This window comes from Mercenaria mercenaria, chromosome 13 (genome assembly GCF_021730395.1).
Source record: "Mercenaria mercenaria strain notata chromosome 13, MADL_Memer_1, whole genome shotgun sequence".
In the NCBI taxonomy this organism is placed as follows: Eukaryota; Metazoa; Mollusca; class Bivalvia; order Venerida; family Veneridae; genus Mercenaria; species Mercenaria mercenaria.
This window is the reverse complement of record NC_069373.1, coordinates 37,795,673-37,812,710: the sequence shown is the minus strand read 5'-3', so window position 1 is coordinate 37,812,710 and position 17,038 is coordinate 37,795,673. Positions and strand designations below refer to the sequence as shown.

The 17,038-nt window shown below is 32.9% G+C and overlaps 1 protein-coding gene across 4 annotated transcripts in view; it reads right to left on the bottom strand.

Moving 5' to 3' along the window:
- Positions 1 to 1,252: 1,252 nt before the first annotated feature.
- Positions 1,253 to 17,038, bottom strand: part of LOC123529832 (hemoglobin-3-like) — a 31,834-nt gene continuing 16,048 nt past the window's right edge. For 3 of the 4 annotated variants that reach the window (XM_053521579.1, XM_053521577.1, XM_053521578.1), the window contains exons 2-4: positions 6,226 to 6,361; positions 4,832 to 5,057; positions 1,253 to 2,092 (exon numbers count right to left, since the gene is read on the bottom strand). In XM_053521579.1, the coding sequence (XP_053377554.1) occupies positions 1,943 to 2,092; positions 4,832 to 5,057; positions 6,226 to 6,347 (498 nt within the window). In that variant the 5' untranslated portion in view covers positions 6,348 to 6,361 and the 3' untranslated portion in view covers positions 1,253 to 1,942. The remainder of the gene's footprint in view (positions 2,093 to 4,831; positions 5,058 to 6,225; positions 6,362 to 17,038) is intronic. The other variant, XM_053521580.1, reaches the window with a different exon arrangement.

Sequence of the window (17,038 nt, the reverse complement as noted above, 5' to 3'; positions counted from 1 at the left end):
TTTTCGGTGTATGTGTCAGATATGTCAACTTAAATATCAAGCAGTATTTACATAATACAATGCAAGTACAAGTGCAATGTAATTGTTCGTATTTTTTATTTAAACTTGAATGCGCACAATTTGATATTTTGTAACCATTTGCTTGCGTGTGCATGTAAAGGCAACAGTTAATTTATTCAATTAAGAAATTTCACCGTGTTTCATTACTTTATGTAATCCAGATATGTATCAGATAATTTTGATAAAAACCGAAAATGCGTTATGGGAACTTTTGTATACGCTTAATTTGCAGTTAAGTGTACTGATATTTCGTCCTTTTATCTAATTTTTTCTGTCAATTTCAATTTCCATTTAAGCGAAATGACACAACGAGATATTTTAATTACCCGTAAATAGAAATTTTGATCGATACTCTTGATAACAGTAAATTGACTACTTGGATAGCGTGCATACATTTCACCTATAACCAGTAGTGGACCACACATTGAGATACTTTGAAACAAGATTCCCGCTCTGGCCCAGACAGATTTCTTCATGTTGATTTCAATATGTCATAAAACGTATAGGGGCATGAAAACTTTCAGACTAAATCTTCGATTACAGAAGAAATGTAGTGTAATTCACTTAAAAATATGTCAGAGTTTTGAAACATGCACCGAGATATAATTAGAGGTTATTATAAGACTATGTTGTCTCATCTTGCCTTAATATCCCAGTTAGTACAGCTAAGCCCTCGGACAATTATGGCACTAGACAAAGAAGATACACAACCGTTTATAGACCTTTTTAATTATCATTCATCTTGTTATTTTCATTTTTCATATTTTCCAAAAACTTATACCTATCAGAACGTGCAGATGTTCCGGATTCTCGGGGCCATTATAATTATGGCGTGTAAGGCATTCTGTGCAATTATCGGTCCAACATGACCTTTTTGTTACTATTTATAGCAAATATATAATAATTAGTTTAAACAGATTGAAAATGACAGTTATAAAACCAACCATTAAAACAATTAAAGCGGATGTTTACCATAGACATGTATAACACCCAACCACCTAAACATTTCTATACATAAATATCACTCATTTCAAAATGAAGAAACACCATCACAGTATAGTTTACTGAATTATTTATTACTTCGAAGACTTTGAAAAATCGGTAAATATTCGAGAAGAAGTGTGTAAACAGCCTGCTTTGCATTTCTCATTCATCACATTTCATTATAACTCAAAATGACTTGAACCCAAAATCGCTTTTACAAAAAGTTTAATGTGGATGTCAGCTTTTTGTTACAACACATATATAAAGAAAGATTTCCCTAATAATATCGAGAATTGGTAAAGCATTGTACTTCTATGAATTAGATATATAATGTCTGGCTGTGTAAACCAGGTGATAAGAAACATGCTAAAGCTCGGCTTCTGATTCCTTGCTATCCCTTGGATTGAGAAAGCCCTGGCATGTAAAACCTTTAATTCAATCATCAGTCAAAGAATTGAATACATTATTTACCATGTAAAATGTATTGTATTTATTTCGTCGCAGGATCTAACTGTGTTAGAACAACGTCGGTCTAACTTACAACACATTTAGAACTTCCACCTGAAGATATCCAGAAATGGCACTCAAATATGTCACATTTCATGAGCAACATTTATATCATACATTTACTAATCTTTCATTCACCATAAGAAAAGGAAATATTTGATTTAACAGAAATTCCAAAAATACAGACCTGAGAATAGTATAATATACCCCATTAAGAAATTTTATACATACATATTTGAATATACACTTTATTTAACAACTAAATGATAATCATTTTATTGAAAAGATGGCAGTACATGTGTACTGAAAAAGTCATTTATTGTTTGGTGAATCTTAAGTCGTTAAGCATATTTGTCCAGACTTTGTTGTGATGTCCCTTTTCGAGCATTGTTCATTCGCCATCCATCTTCTGCTCTAGAGTGGTCATGTGTTCAGCTATAACTTTTGCAACAATATTCAGGGTCTTCTTCCAGGAATTTGCTGTAAATTCATTTATGTCGCTCACCTCTCGTGCGAGTTCAACAAACAGCGTAAATGCGTCCTGAAAAAAACAAACAGAAAAAGTCAAAACTGCAATTTCGACAGACACCATTTTGAGATCTACATTTATGCTATGGATAACATTTTACTTTAGAAATATCAAATCAGAAGTTTTCAATAAAGTTAAGTTATATGTTGTGAAAATATAGAATCTGACACACATGTGTAAAAACTATAATTCTAACACGATCCGCAGCAGTTGCTATATAAACATATAGCGAAATCGCCTATACATGAATCTACGATAAAATATAGCTCTTCCATTCCGCCCTACGATTGTAACACGACTGAGATTCTACTCTGCTTCCGTTATATACCGACTAAATACTCGACTTTTTCAGTGTTATGTAGTAGTAATAAAAAGTACATCAAATTTTCTGAAACAAACAATATCTAACTGATGAATTTATTTGTTTATATTTTACCGTAAGAATATGTTTCAGCCCGGTAAGTTTCAACTTCAACACAAGTGCATCTATGTCTGGTCGTGTGTGTAGTTTACAATTTCTGCGTTGTAGGCACCACAAGTGTCAACTAGATTCTACTTTGACAGTAAATAAATTATAATTAATTTTCCAATCTTCCAGACTCAAGTTTTTACGTGTTTATATGCCGCCGCAATGTTCTGGCGTGTATGTTTCAGTGCCATCATGTAGGTGACGTGTACTATTTTTAGAAACTGCATATATAAACCTTGAATTAAGTATTTACCTCTGATTTCTATATCCGACCTTTGATGTTATTGAAAATAACATTTTCACGGCAATAACTACTTAATACTTTAATTAAAATTTACTGAATATCGGAAAATTCCGTTTGATGCAACGCTTTCCATTCGTGGGGAGGTTTTTATAATAGCATATGGCCAGCCGAATGACAATCGCGCTAAAATGTAGTGCTGTAAAATGCGAAGAATTTACGTGGTTAGAATCGAAATAATAAATATGTTCCAATAATTTTATCAGTTAATAAAATATGGGCAGTCGTTCGGATGCGAATATTAAATCACTCGTGCTACGCACTCGTGATTTTATTATTAGGCATCCGAACTCCTGCCCATATTTTATTAACAGATAAAATATAGGCACATATTTATTATTTCTTAAATATATCACGTCTGACGGGGTAAATGCAACACAAAAGAGGCAAACTATAAATATATGCAACTTTTGACCAGATAAATACAACCTATACTATATGAACAGTTAAGGAGGTAGGTTACCTTTATATTTGTATGTGCGCATGTCCAACCGGAAGCTAACGTGACGATTTACGACGACGTTTACGACAAACTAAATGTGTTTATATATTCATTCTTCTGAAAACAAATCATAGACCTGTCTTCGATCTGACGCTTTATGGTTTAATAATGCAGAAATAATGAATAAATTGCCGCAGAAACGCTTCAAAACAATGTTGCCTTAAAATGACGTCACTGACGTCATGACGTTACGTGTCAGTTACCGCGCAAAATTAATAGCTTTTATCTTGAAAGTACGTAATTCTGTGCATTTTCTTTATTCAAACTATTTTAAAATAACCATTATTTGCTGAAATATTTTTATGAGTCTTTTGCTCTGAATAATAATCAATATTTTGCTTCTTTTATGTAGTTACATTGAAATGTTATGCGGAATGTACGAAAATGGATGATGGTAACCAATGTTATTTGGAATATAGTTAGATGAGAGGTTACTTGTTACGGCCATTTTCAAATAAAAAATCTAGCAGTTTGATTTGTAATACCTATTTTTCAGGTTCCGTTGATAATTTGTTACTTATATACTAAAACTAAGATCTAAAATTGTTCAAATTTCAGTAGAAAATTGTGGTTTCTTGAATTGAAATGATGTTACCATGGAAACGAAGCCCGTGACCTATGTATCTAAAGGTAAAATTCAAAAGCGTTGACACTAGTCTATTTAAGAAACACAGCTTCGGCTTTTTATTTTCATTTCATCAATATCCATGAGAATAACAGTAGCATGCTGAACGATTTTTCCATGAACAATGCCAGACGAGGGGTACTGCTGTAAGTATTCTAAGCTTAGAAATGTGTTTGAATAAATGCAGATAACACGAAAATATAACTTACGTTAGAAATAATATGTTTTAAAGCTACATCAGCTAGAAAGATAATCTTATTCAATATTATTTTATAAGAAATTACGACAAAAAGCAAGATATAAGCCATTTTAAACATCTCTGTTGTCATGGTTACTTTAAACTTTAAGAAAAATAGGGTACCATGAATAGTGCTTGGTATTTTGCTAATAATATTACCCAAATATTCCATGTTGTTCATTAACAGAATGGCATTGAAGCCGTCGAAAACCCCTATTTTTATACATAACTGTCTAAAAATGAGAGAAAATGCGTTACCATGGAAACACGAGCCCCGCGACATATACATTTTAAGCTTATATTAGAAAGCTAACGTGCATACTAGTAAAATTATAGATTATGCTGACTTCTACGGATATCAATGAAACTAAAATACACTGAAAAGTGTTAAATATCCGTATTTTCCTTCTTCTTTCCATATGAAATACCTTTGGAGGGTCATGTTCTTCAAACCTGGATAAAAACTGAACTTGAAGGAACAGAGACAAACGAAACTGAGAATTTAGCAATTAAAACTTCATATAACACGAACTACAAAAAGACGTTGCGGTTCAACTAATTTGAATTTACCCTTGTAACAAGGTAACCTACCTCCTTAAACATTCAAGGGTCATACCTGAAATTGTTCTGCCTTGATTTGTCGTCTAAAATGATTGGCAGTCAATTTCTGTAATAACACAATTAGGCAGTCCATATCGTCCAAATTGTCAACAAATGATGTCATGCCCAGTTTGAAATTGGCTGCATGTGCCCGCATCTTGGGTGCTGTTCGAATTTCTTCAATACTCATGCCATTGAATGTTTTGAAAAACGTCTTGGTTACTGGATACTTCTGGAATAATCTAAATTAATGGATACAATATCAGTAACTGAATATTTAAACTGGAGCACTAGAATGTACTCTCCGCTTTGGGTTCGAATCCTCGCTTGGGACATAGAATTACTCAGTTTTAGGAAGCCATCCAACTGGCTTACTGAAGGTCAGTGTTTTTCCCAGGTGCCAGCCCATTGGTGCTCATTCAATAAATAATATAACTGGTTAATTATCTTTTAAAGTGCATATCTAATATACTTAGTTGTATGATGTTTCTAAGAAACGCTTAGGAGCAAGTAAGAACTAATTCCATGCAAAAGTATTTGTTTTGCATACCTACAGTGTAGGTACGTGGTCGCATTATTCCCGCATCTAGAGCGAAATTAGAAATGGCCAAATTTTCATTAGTAAATTTTGATAAGACTTACTGCAAATGATATATTGGTTTCAATATATGTCTGACAGCACTGGTTTATCTTAAAATAAACCGGGCATTGTATAACCCAAACCTACCCGCATTTGCATTTTCTTAGCTTAGCAGCACAGTCATTGTTTCAAGTATAAAAAGTAAATTTCTTCAAACTTCTTCCATTGCTAGGTGACATTTATTTCATAGATGTTGCTATGCAAAAGCAAATATTCATGATAAACTTGTGTAACAGAAATGTATTACAAAAATATGTAAAATAGTTTAATTTATTTTACAGTTGAATAATAGGCAACTAAAAGCGTTATTTTGGTCATAAAAGATGACACATTTTCATAGATGACAGGACAAAAACATTTACAGCACTTATATAATTATCTTATCATTTTTGTCAGTGAACTTTATTTTTTCTGTCTCAATTTGAAAGAAAATTATTGATCAACCGTTGAAAAAACTTATTTTAGAAGTGCTCATAGAAATGAAACGACCGCAGGACAATAAATCGATATGCATTTTATCATAGACTTATCTAAAACTGTAAAGAAACTAGAGCAACGGTTGCATTATATATTAAGTAACCTTTGTACACAAATGATTTTACTATGTAGAATTAGTGACGCCATATTCACTAAGATTGATAAACCCCTATAAGCGTAACGAACAGAAAAATAATTACAATATTCTCAGGTAACCCTAGTCGGCATTCAAAGCCAGATACTACCATTAAAGGGTAATATTATTGAGAACAGAACAAAAATAAATCACGTACCTGATGAAGAACTCTACTCCTGTTTTCTTCCAGGAAGATGCCAGTTTCGTCCAGCTATCTTGTACAGCCTTCATTTCTTCCTCCGTCAGTCCCGTGAGCGTTACTGAATCCTGTGTGTCCATGTTACCTCTGTTATCTGAATACATAAAAATCGGAATTGTAGTGAAAACAATGAAATTCATTAAAAGTGTTTAACATCATAGAAGACAGTATGCATATATTATCATTTTAAATGCGCATGAACACACGTTGTTCGTCAAAATCTGAGTTACATATCAGATTATAATAGCACATTTTTCTGACTGGGGTGCAGAATAAATTTCTTTGAGACAGTAAAAGAAGTTGTGAAAACAGTAATAATTCCATTTTGCACAGGAAATCTTGAATCGCCGATCTTTATTTCGTAACGTTACCCTTGAAAATAATTCAACAATGTATTACCCGAAATACCAATTCATGACGTGCCTACAGCAAAACAGTAATTACTTTGAAATCGTACACTTTTTTAAGTTACTTAATCATAATTAATGTTTCTTTATTAAGAAAATAAAACAAATGTTTGACAATATGAGAATTTGCCGACCATTGACCTTCGTTAGAGCAGTGTCAGGGAGCGCTATTGTGGTATTTCAAGGGTCTGTGTGAAAAAAAATTACCCTGATGGAGCCTTTCGGCGAAACGTCGGTATATTAAATTTGTAATAGTTTTTCGTGTTTGGTGGTATTTTTCTACTATAAGGGTCTGTGTGACACAGTATCATTGAGCATTATCATAGTACGTCATGGGTTGGTGAACTATACTGTCACTTATAAGAGACCATTCCCTCTACGCGCTATACTTACTGTAATTTATATTGATAACTTCGAAATGAAATGCTGCTGTTTTTTTTTAAATAGAATTGTTTCTTAACAGTCAATAAAATATATATTTGTTGTTGTTGTTGTTGTTGTTGTTTTTTTTTTGAAACCTTTATTTCTGTTCAACAAATAACTAGACGTAAAAGTTTGTATATGACATCTTCTGAACTTGAAATACACTGTGAAAAAAAAACAAACATTGTTTTATACAGTTAACCACATATGAGAGGAAGATGTACAACTTTTATTGTTAGTTTCTTACTGTGCTATCTCCGTGTTTCAATCCACTACTTTGCTAATAACAGAGCTATTTATCTATGCCTAAAAGTGCTTTAACAGATATAGTACCCGTTTGTCTTAATTATTGAACTCAAAAACTTAAAAATAAATCAAATGATAAATTTTAAGACAATGGCATATGATTTATTTAGATCAAAGCATATTTCAGACATAAATTTACTTCATGTCTTCAAAACAAACCTTCAGATTTGTAAAGAACACCAGAGTAGAAACAGCAAGAGAACCGGACACTTGACGATATATACAAGGAATTAAGCTGTATTACATGTACTTTTAAGCGTACTCGCAGATTATCAACTGATAAAGTATTGCTTTGTGATTCACAATAACAAACTTCATTTTGTTTTTCACTGGTACGAAATTACAATACGTGTAAATTATGGTTAAAAGACATGCCATATTCAGAAAATTTATTTGTTTTACATATAAGATCAAACTATTTCTCAGTATTGAACACAATACCTTAATGACGAAAGATATTTCTATTTTACGCTAAAGAAAATAAAACAAATATCTATGTAGTGTTATTACTACACAGACTATTTTATTCATTTTTACTTTCTGATATTTTGGTATAATCTGGAAGCATGTCTTTTAATCGACGGTTTCAGCATTATAAATACGTATAGCTGCTTAACAGGTTGATAACTGTTTTCAACTACATCAGGCTACATTACTATATTAAATAAAGAGTAATCATATCGAGAAAAATCACTGTTATCCATTGGTATTAAAAAGCTTATGTTAAGTATTTGTCAAAGACTAACTTTGACGATATTGAATCACTTTGAGAAGTCTATTCAAGTGTTAAGTACGATGTAAGCACTTCAACAGGTGCCCAAATATCTTTGCCAGTTCATTGTCATATCTAACAAGTACCTTCTCAAGCTGTTTTAACGATAAAAATACCCGTAACATTATCAGAAATCCATCAGGTACTTCGAATTAGATGTAGCAATCTGGTGACAAAAGTTGACTTATTCTCCTCAGTAGTCTGTTCGTAAAACTTTGTCAAACCAGTAAACAGTCTGTCTGAACTGGGAACCTTTTTGTAACATCTGTTCATGGCTCCGATTGTATCTCTGACTCAACTGCATGGAAACGATTAAACAATGCCCAATACGCTGTTTCATGTCACAAAACCAACAAACAAACAAAGCTTCAATGAGCTTCCTTTCAGCGATGTATAACCTTTTTGTTTCGATTCGCCGTAATTTTCAGCGTTACTAAATATATATACAGTCATACATGTCTTAATGGCTGCCTGTATTAAGCCACTTGCCTTAAGTAGTCAGTAAGCAAACTTCCAAAATTATTTCTATAGCATCAGCGTGTCTTAACAACATATTTGCAGCAGCCAGATTGTGCTTCTCCCTTGGCTGGCTGTTTAATACAGTGTTGACTGTAATTGTATTACAATTTAAACGTTTTACCGTTAATATGGCACCTGCAGTATCTACTGAAATCAGTCTTAGTGTTATTAGACATACAATTTACAAAATTAACAAAACTGTTGATAACGACTAAATATTAACCAAAATATTAAAATATACTTGGCTTTAACAATACAGCAATTCATATGAATGGCTAGTTTAATCTACCCAATTTTAATTAAACTATCCTTATAAATAACGAATAGGAACTATGTACTGACTGAAAAATCTGTATTCATATTTTGATAACTTAATAGATACATTTCTGTACAAACTGTTTGTTTAAGTATAATTTAACAGATGGGTCACGTTTTTAGAATCAACTTAAAATATAAAATTGATACAGTTACTTTGTCTGCTTTAAGCGGTCACGTTTTGGCGTTCCTAATGCGTAAAAATGCTAGCAACAACACGTAGCAATGTATTATTAAGATAACCCAGTTACTGCAGCTGTATTTAATCTAAGCCATAGGACATAGTCACCCAAATACCTTATTTTAGCTTAAATATGTCACGACTGACAAACTTTATAAATAAAGACCTGCCTTGCATAAGAATATAAAATATTGCACTGTTATAATTATATCAAAATTTGAAATAAAATAATCATATAAGGACTATGATCCGGAAGGAATTTTCACTTTCCAAGAACGTGTCCTCGAAAAATTTGTAAATGGTTGACACAAAGATAAAGTAAATCAAAAAGACAACAAGTACGGGCATTGTCTCAAAACGACCAGCGGCAGAGCACCACTTGGGAATTTAAGTTATTATGCACAACCCCTCCTTGAATTCCTATTACAGAACAGTGTAAATACAATTAATCAGGCAACGTGAATTCCTTACAAACACAATATGTAAACACAAACACTCTTGCGTTAGTATGTATGAATAGAAAAACCTTATGAATCATACTCAGTGCCTTTACAGAAGGTAAAACAATGAGAAAACAATAAGAGATGGTGACAATAGTTGTAGGGCCTAATTTCGTTCATTAATATTGATAAAGAATACTTCATTGCGAAAACACTGATGAGTCTGAACAGTAGGCTTGTAGTCTCTTATCTAAGTACGAAAGTTGAATAAAAATATAAGCAATATTTCTAAACATTTCCGGTTCGTGAATCTGACACTAGATACAGAGGCAGCAAAGGTTAAGACATTCACCGTCATTTCGGTTATTCAAAAGTACTTTAGTATTGATATTATTTTGCTAAGAACTTTTGAAGAGGTAAATGTAGAAGATAGCTTCTGGGTATATGTAAAATACTAAATCTAGTCTCTTTTGTTGCTCATATGTGATAAAAATGTAGACAGGATATTTGCTTGTTTGAGTATAAAACTCAAAATATCATTCACAGTGAGAACATCAGAAGCAATATTTTCAAAAAAAACATTGTTTCAACATAAGAGAACTGAGTGAACGAGTATGATGTCATTCAGAACTAAATGAGATCATGTTCTGGCATACATTCAACAGTGGACACATGACAACGTACATTTAGTACTTAACAGTCATTACAGTAATCTATATAACTCCTGGCGGCATATCTGCTCCAGTTAATTGACACGTAACTTACACCATATCTTCGATTTTAAATTAAGAACACATCACATATTACTGAACAATGGTCAACAATTGAAGCAGAGATAATAAGGTATTTAAAGGTAATTGAAGTAAGTCATCACATATTTGTTTAAGACAGAGAAAGCAAACACACTCGAAATTTTATTAGGAAGATAATGATACCTGAAATCAAGTTTAGATATAGTAAACAAATAGACTTGAAATCTAGCCGACATACACACCAGCTAGAAGACCTAAAATTTTAACAATAATTACTCGTGAACGTCTATAAGAAACTATGTTTTATCATTTGGGAAACCTTTTTCGGCGTAGCTGTCTAAGCCAACTTTTGGCCTAGTTAAAGAGCCAGTAATAATTGTAAATTTATAATACTTCAACCAATAAAAACAGCGGAACTAGACAGAAATGAATACATGCATATTTTAAATTGGCCGAAATTAATATACCTTTTTCACAAAAGTTTCACTACATTTCAATAGAGTATAACATAGATACAGAAAAGATGATTGTAGACAGAAGGTATTTACACATGTAATGTTGGAGTTTTACCTGAATAGTGATTGCTTCTTGTGTATTTTGTGCAGCTGACGGCCGTGGTGACATTTTCGATACATTAAATCGCCACCAACGCCGAGTATCTTTAAAAAAGAAATTTCTTGATCTTTGTTTGTTAATGAGTTCACATTTATTCTTTTCACCAAGCAGGGAATAAAATACAGACAGGCTGTCGTAACAAAATGTATAAATATTTTATTTTAGTTCACTGTTGAAGAGTACATATCTACATAGCTATCGTAAAACATTGACATTCCATTCCAAGACTTTTTCACCGAATTTTACAGACAAATTTACATACATTTTGTACTGTAATAGCAGTTATTCCTATTTTTGTTACATTTAGGTTTTATCCTTAGATCTAATTACAGTTATTTATCTTTGTGAAGGCAATTACAAACAGCAATGTTCATCCTTCTCAGTTTTTGTAGTTCTATTGTACACGTGTCAAATAAACGTTTTCGGTTACATTATTAAATTACTGACATGTTTACTTTAATTCAAATATAAAACTGGCACGAAGTTTAATCTTAAATTTTAATTGCAAACGCCGCTATATCATTTTGTTCAATTTATGTTTACTATACATTGTAGTATTCTATATATATTTTATTGTTACATATTTAGAAACACTGATGAGCCATTCACGGCGAAACTAGTTTGTGACTTTTCTATTAGAATTTAAGAAAATCTAAGCGAGCGTGTGAAGTCATTTTATAATTTTACGATATATAGAATATTGCAATGTGTAGTATACATAAATTGAACAGTATGATATAGCGGCGTTTACAATTAAAATTAAAATCACCATAGGCTCTCCAATTAAAACTATTTGAAAGATACAGGCAATTATCAATATATTTCTTTGGCCGATAAAAAGGTATGTCTTTTACTAAATTGAATGACTTGACCTGAAACAGCTGTAAAATCGCGACTCCTGTGAGACTCCCGTCACTTTTTGATCCGACCAGTCAACTGTTTACTGAAAAACTAATTACAGTTTTAATCTAGTTGTTGTCAACAACTTAACAGATGGACATATTTACTTTGATAAGAAGTGGACTATATAAATAATCAAACTGATGGATAAGATACAAACTTGAATGAAATCGGCAGATATAAATCAGTTGTGATGTGTCTGATGTAGAACTGGCTGACACTATCTTTGAAAAGCACATGATTGAAACATTTAAGATAATGGAAACTTGACCTACTAAAGGTTGACTTGTTTATCAAGGGTCAATCTGATTCCTAAGTTCCTTTAAGAATGATTATAAATATTTACTTTTTTGTATCAGTACATTTGTCCTTCAACATAGAGTGTGGTTTAACAGAGGATACTGATAATGCAAAATCACACTATGACCTTACAATTTTAACAGAATTCAGCAATTTCAGCTGTTTAAGTTTCAGTGGAAGATACTACGAGTGGTGTTCAACTATTTGAATACTCTACAGGCATGCATAAATTTCAATGATATGCCTTTTGTTGCAACAAATATTGTATTTGTATCTATTACATCGTTATGTCAATGGTCTATTGGTCAGTTTATTCCGATGGCCCGCAAAAACCGTAGGTGTTGCAAAAGAAGGTCGATTTCTGTTCGCGAAAATGACACCAACATTGTGATGTTCCCATATATTCCTTTATAGCGGGCTCGAGAATCGAACTTTACGGTAACGCAAGTATACTTTCACACTTGGTGATGGATTTGAAAAGTTTCGTCGGAAGTTTTAAAAAAGCGCACCCTAGCGGACTGGTGCTCACAGGAAGTACTTCTTTCCGGAGTGAATACAGAACTTCATTCAACTGCTAAAAAATATTCATCACTTAACAATAATGAAAAAATGATTTCCAGTTGTTTGGAAAAAAATATTGTTTTCATTTAAAAGATCAAGCATCGGCCAGAAAATGGAAAAAATGTCATAATAAGCAAAAAGAAACGGGAACGCGGTAATGACGTCACCGTGACACCGGCTTCCCATAAATTTTGCAACGTATGGTATTCACTGTTATAGGTATGGTGACACTAAATGTAGACTTTTTCAGTGAATAGGTTCTCCTGAGTTCTTGTGACTAGTGAATAGTTTCTTTGTGACAAATAAATGATGCATAATATTTTTAGATAAATCCGATTTCTTTGAGGTTGCTTTGAGGCTTTGCCTTATTTCATATTAAAGACATGGGTGACTTCCAAATTTTTCAAATATGTCTAAAACAGCAAGCACATGACTCTATACTTTTTATTTGCCTATACATGTATGATGATGTTAATAAAACTCAGTGTTTAATATATTTCTACATTGTAGAGCAAATTTAGTTTCCAACATGTACAATTTCTGTATGATTTACAATTGAATGAATTACCGGTTAGATAACTTCAAATAGAGCTAACTATTTTCTGTGGCGAAATGAACAGCGAAACATACCGACTGATACAAAAACTATAAGCAGATCCTTTGGAAGCATAAAATGCTAGCAAGCAAAATAATGCCAGGCACGGTTTGACTGCATTTTTTTTCAGGAGAGGTAATGAAAAGTGCAGCGCCCCTCACAAACCTAAGCACCAGCATAAGCAGAATTCTGTTACACAGTTACTGATGTCCGCATCTAAACATCTGTAGTTCATTGTTCTGTTAAAGTGTACGTCTGTGTACGTTGCACTAGCAAACATACACACCTGAGCTTTTTTGTTGAGGTTATTGTATCAATATATATATTTTTTATCAAGCTAATGTACTAAAACTATATTCTTATCTTAATGTGTACATTCATGAAAAAAATAATATTACCATGCAGATACAAGATACATAAGACAATTTAATATTACACATATTTCTGTACATTTACAGTTTTTGGAGAAAAGAAGGTTTACGTGGTCTGAAAGCCGACAATAATATAAATGTATATATCTTTTCCATAAAAATAACACCCCGTTCGTTAGTATTAAATGATCGAGTTACTGATATTAAAGACGTGTTCTAAAAGTTAGATTAATCCTAAATTAATCTTTCATTTACATCATTTATACTGTTAAACTACAAATATTTGTTTATCAGTTACATTATCCCTATCAAATATGATTCAGCGACATTTAGATGTAGATAAGAGCATTTGAAAATTACCTCCTGCAATGAAATATACGATAACTACAACCAAATTAAGTATGTTAGAACTAGGCCCAGTGCAGATTTTGTCATTTATTGTTGTAAAATCAAACAGAAATATGTTTTCATCGGAATTACATTTTGAAAAAATTGTACAAGTTCCGTGATATAAGGATTTTCATATGGGTCTAAGAAAAAAATATTATGACATAAATACATATACACGTATACTCTAGGAATCTTAAACTACAAAGAGCAAACGTTCGAATGTCTTATAAAGTGCAAGTATCTGACGACACGTCATATGTAATACAACATATTTCTATACACGAAAACCAATATAAACTAACAGTCAAAATTATATATTTTAACATGGATTATGAAAAAAAATTGTTTCGATGTAAATGCTCGGTCACTATAATTTCTTGATATAATCTTGAAAAATCTATATAAAGGATCGATAACTGATAATGAATCATTCCCTAGTAAGACACGTAACAGGCACAACCAAATAATTTACGTTTTAAGAGGTATTTTGAAGTTAAAATCTACGAAGTCCTTTAGGGGACACGTGTAATTCAATTGGTGTGTAATACTTTTAATTTGCAATGAAGCTACATAACGATTAAGTTTATAATCTGCCTCTGAAATAGCGAAATCCTCGGAACCAAGACAAGGCTTAAACATTTTGAAATCTGTTCACTGTGAAGTACTGATAAGATGTGAAAGTCTAAACTGGCTGCAGTCAGATTTGATTACACTCGGTACAAGACAAACATACACACGGGCAAGGACAAAGCAAATAATTGAGGATAAAACGACCAAATAAAGTAACTATGACAATCAAGTTCTTTGAGTGCTCAGTCAACAGATCGTACGACCAAACACTACTTACAAATGAGTCAGAAGCTTAAATAATTGCCATCTACACATACATCATGTATGTACTGAATCAAAATGAAGTCTATCTAGCTATAGATCTATTATGAGTTTGTAACTGAAAGTCTGTTTATCATTATTTTTATCAGTCTATCATTATATGAGCCGTGCCATGGGAAAACCAACATAGTGGGTATGCGACCAGCATGGATCCAGACCAGCCTGCGCATCCGCGCAGTCTGGTCAGGATCCATGCTGTTCGCTAACAGTTTCTCCAATTCCAATAGGCTTTAAAAGCGAACAGCATGGAGCCTGACCAGACTGCGCGGATGCGCAGGCTGGTCTGGATCCATGCTGGTCGCAAAGCCACTAAGTTGGTTTTCTCATGGCACGGCTCATATTTAACGTTTATGATGCTGTTATCTTTCTGACCAGACATTATAATCTAACTGTTATCCATTTTACTGGAACCCAAGCCGGATCATTTCATTGAACAAATTGCTGATGGTGCCGTTAGAGTAGGCAAGATAACATATAAAAACTATCATATTAAAAGCAATTATGAAAAAGTTAAATGAGAAAGTAGGAAACTGATGGATAATTTGGCTCTGGTTTTGCAGCATTACTTCCGTTTATAAACGAATTTATTTTTATGTTCAGAAGATATTAGGAAGGACTTTATATTGTTAGCTGTATCCGAACAATTGCTTCTTGGGGCAAAACAGCAACCCGTCTATAATATCCTTCCTTTACAGATTCTTTTTGTTGTGGGCCTACTTTGCAAATGCGTGGCTCTGTGGCTGTGTTTTCGGTGCTCTGTGCTTTCGAGAAATCTACCCTTAAAATCGCACACAAGTTGTGTTGAATATATTGGCCTAATTCTGTCTCATTCTATTGTAGTATATGACGTATTTTTAACTAAAGTTCAACTATAGTGAGCGTTGTTCCTCTAAATTCAAACAGCGGAGAAAGGTAAGGAAAAGTTGACGGAGCTGTGGAATTACAGCGTTTGCAGTTTTTTTTATTTCAATTTACTTCTCCTGATTGCTATTGAATTAAAGCTGGAACAGACGGACCTTGGGAGAGGGAATGGTGTCTGGATGGTAACATTGTATGATTAATTGTCAAAAGTACGAAAACAGATGTGTTAGAGACGCCGTTTCTTGCTAGAGTAGAACCACCGACATACTGTAAACCAGTTGGCTGACGTCCTTCCATGAAAGAATTCTACACCCAAACAATGTTCCGAAGCCATTGCGGTTAGAGGCATCAGATTTGAGTATGAAGCCGCTTGACCTTATCTACTAAATGTTTAATCAACAGCAAATTATTATTATTATAACAGATTTGTTGAGCGCCTTTTTTATATGAAATACACGTTCAACGGCGTTCAAGGGCAGCTAAGTTACATGAGGATAGGACATAAGTGACAAAAACAAAGTGATAGAAAACAAAAAGATAAAAACGGTACTGGAAAACTGAAACAAAGAAACTTAGGACCAACTACATCAAAACGCGTTACTTCAACAGTGCTAAAGATCGTTTAACGATATGAAAAAATATTCAATTGATGCTGATATTATAATTAGCCATTCCGTTCACCAGTACATACATTCGTCAAAATAATGTGTGATTTACAACTCCAGATTTAATCCTTACCCGGCTAAATTTCTATAATGAACTTGTCCATCTCTTAATTTGGACAGTACCGTTGACTGTTTAAATGGGTGTTCACCCAAAAATTACTGACTGAATGGCTAACAGTGCAGATCTTGACCAGACTCCACGGATGTGCAGGCTGATCAAGATCTACACTGGTCGCAAAAGCAGAATTAATCGTGTCGTGAAATGATCAACGGGGATAATGCAAGTCATGGTGAAATAGAATGTACATGTATATAGAAACATAAAAATGCTATGGAACTTGATTTTTGTTTCAGTATGCAGAACCCCAAAATTTATGTGGAACCATAACACTTTGTTCAGTTTCTCCTAAAATGAATTCAGTAATTTATACAAAACGTAAATTAATTATTATTATATAAAAAACTTTTATCAACATGAATCTTTCCTTAAGTCTGTTAATACGGAAT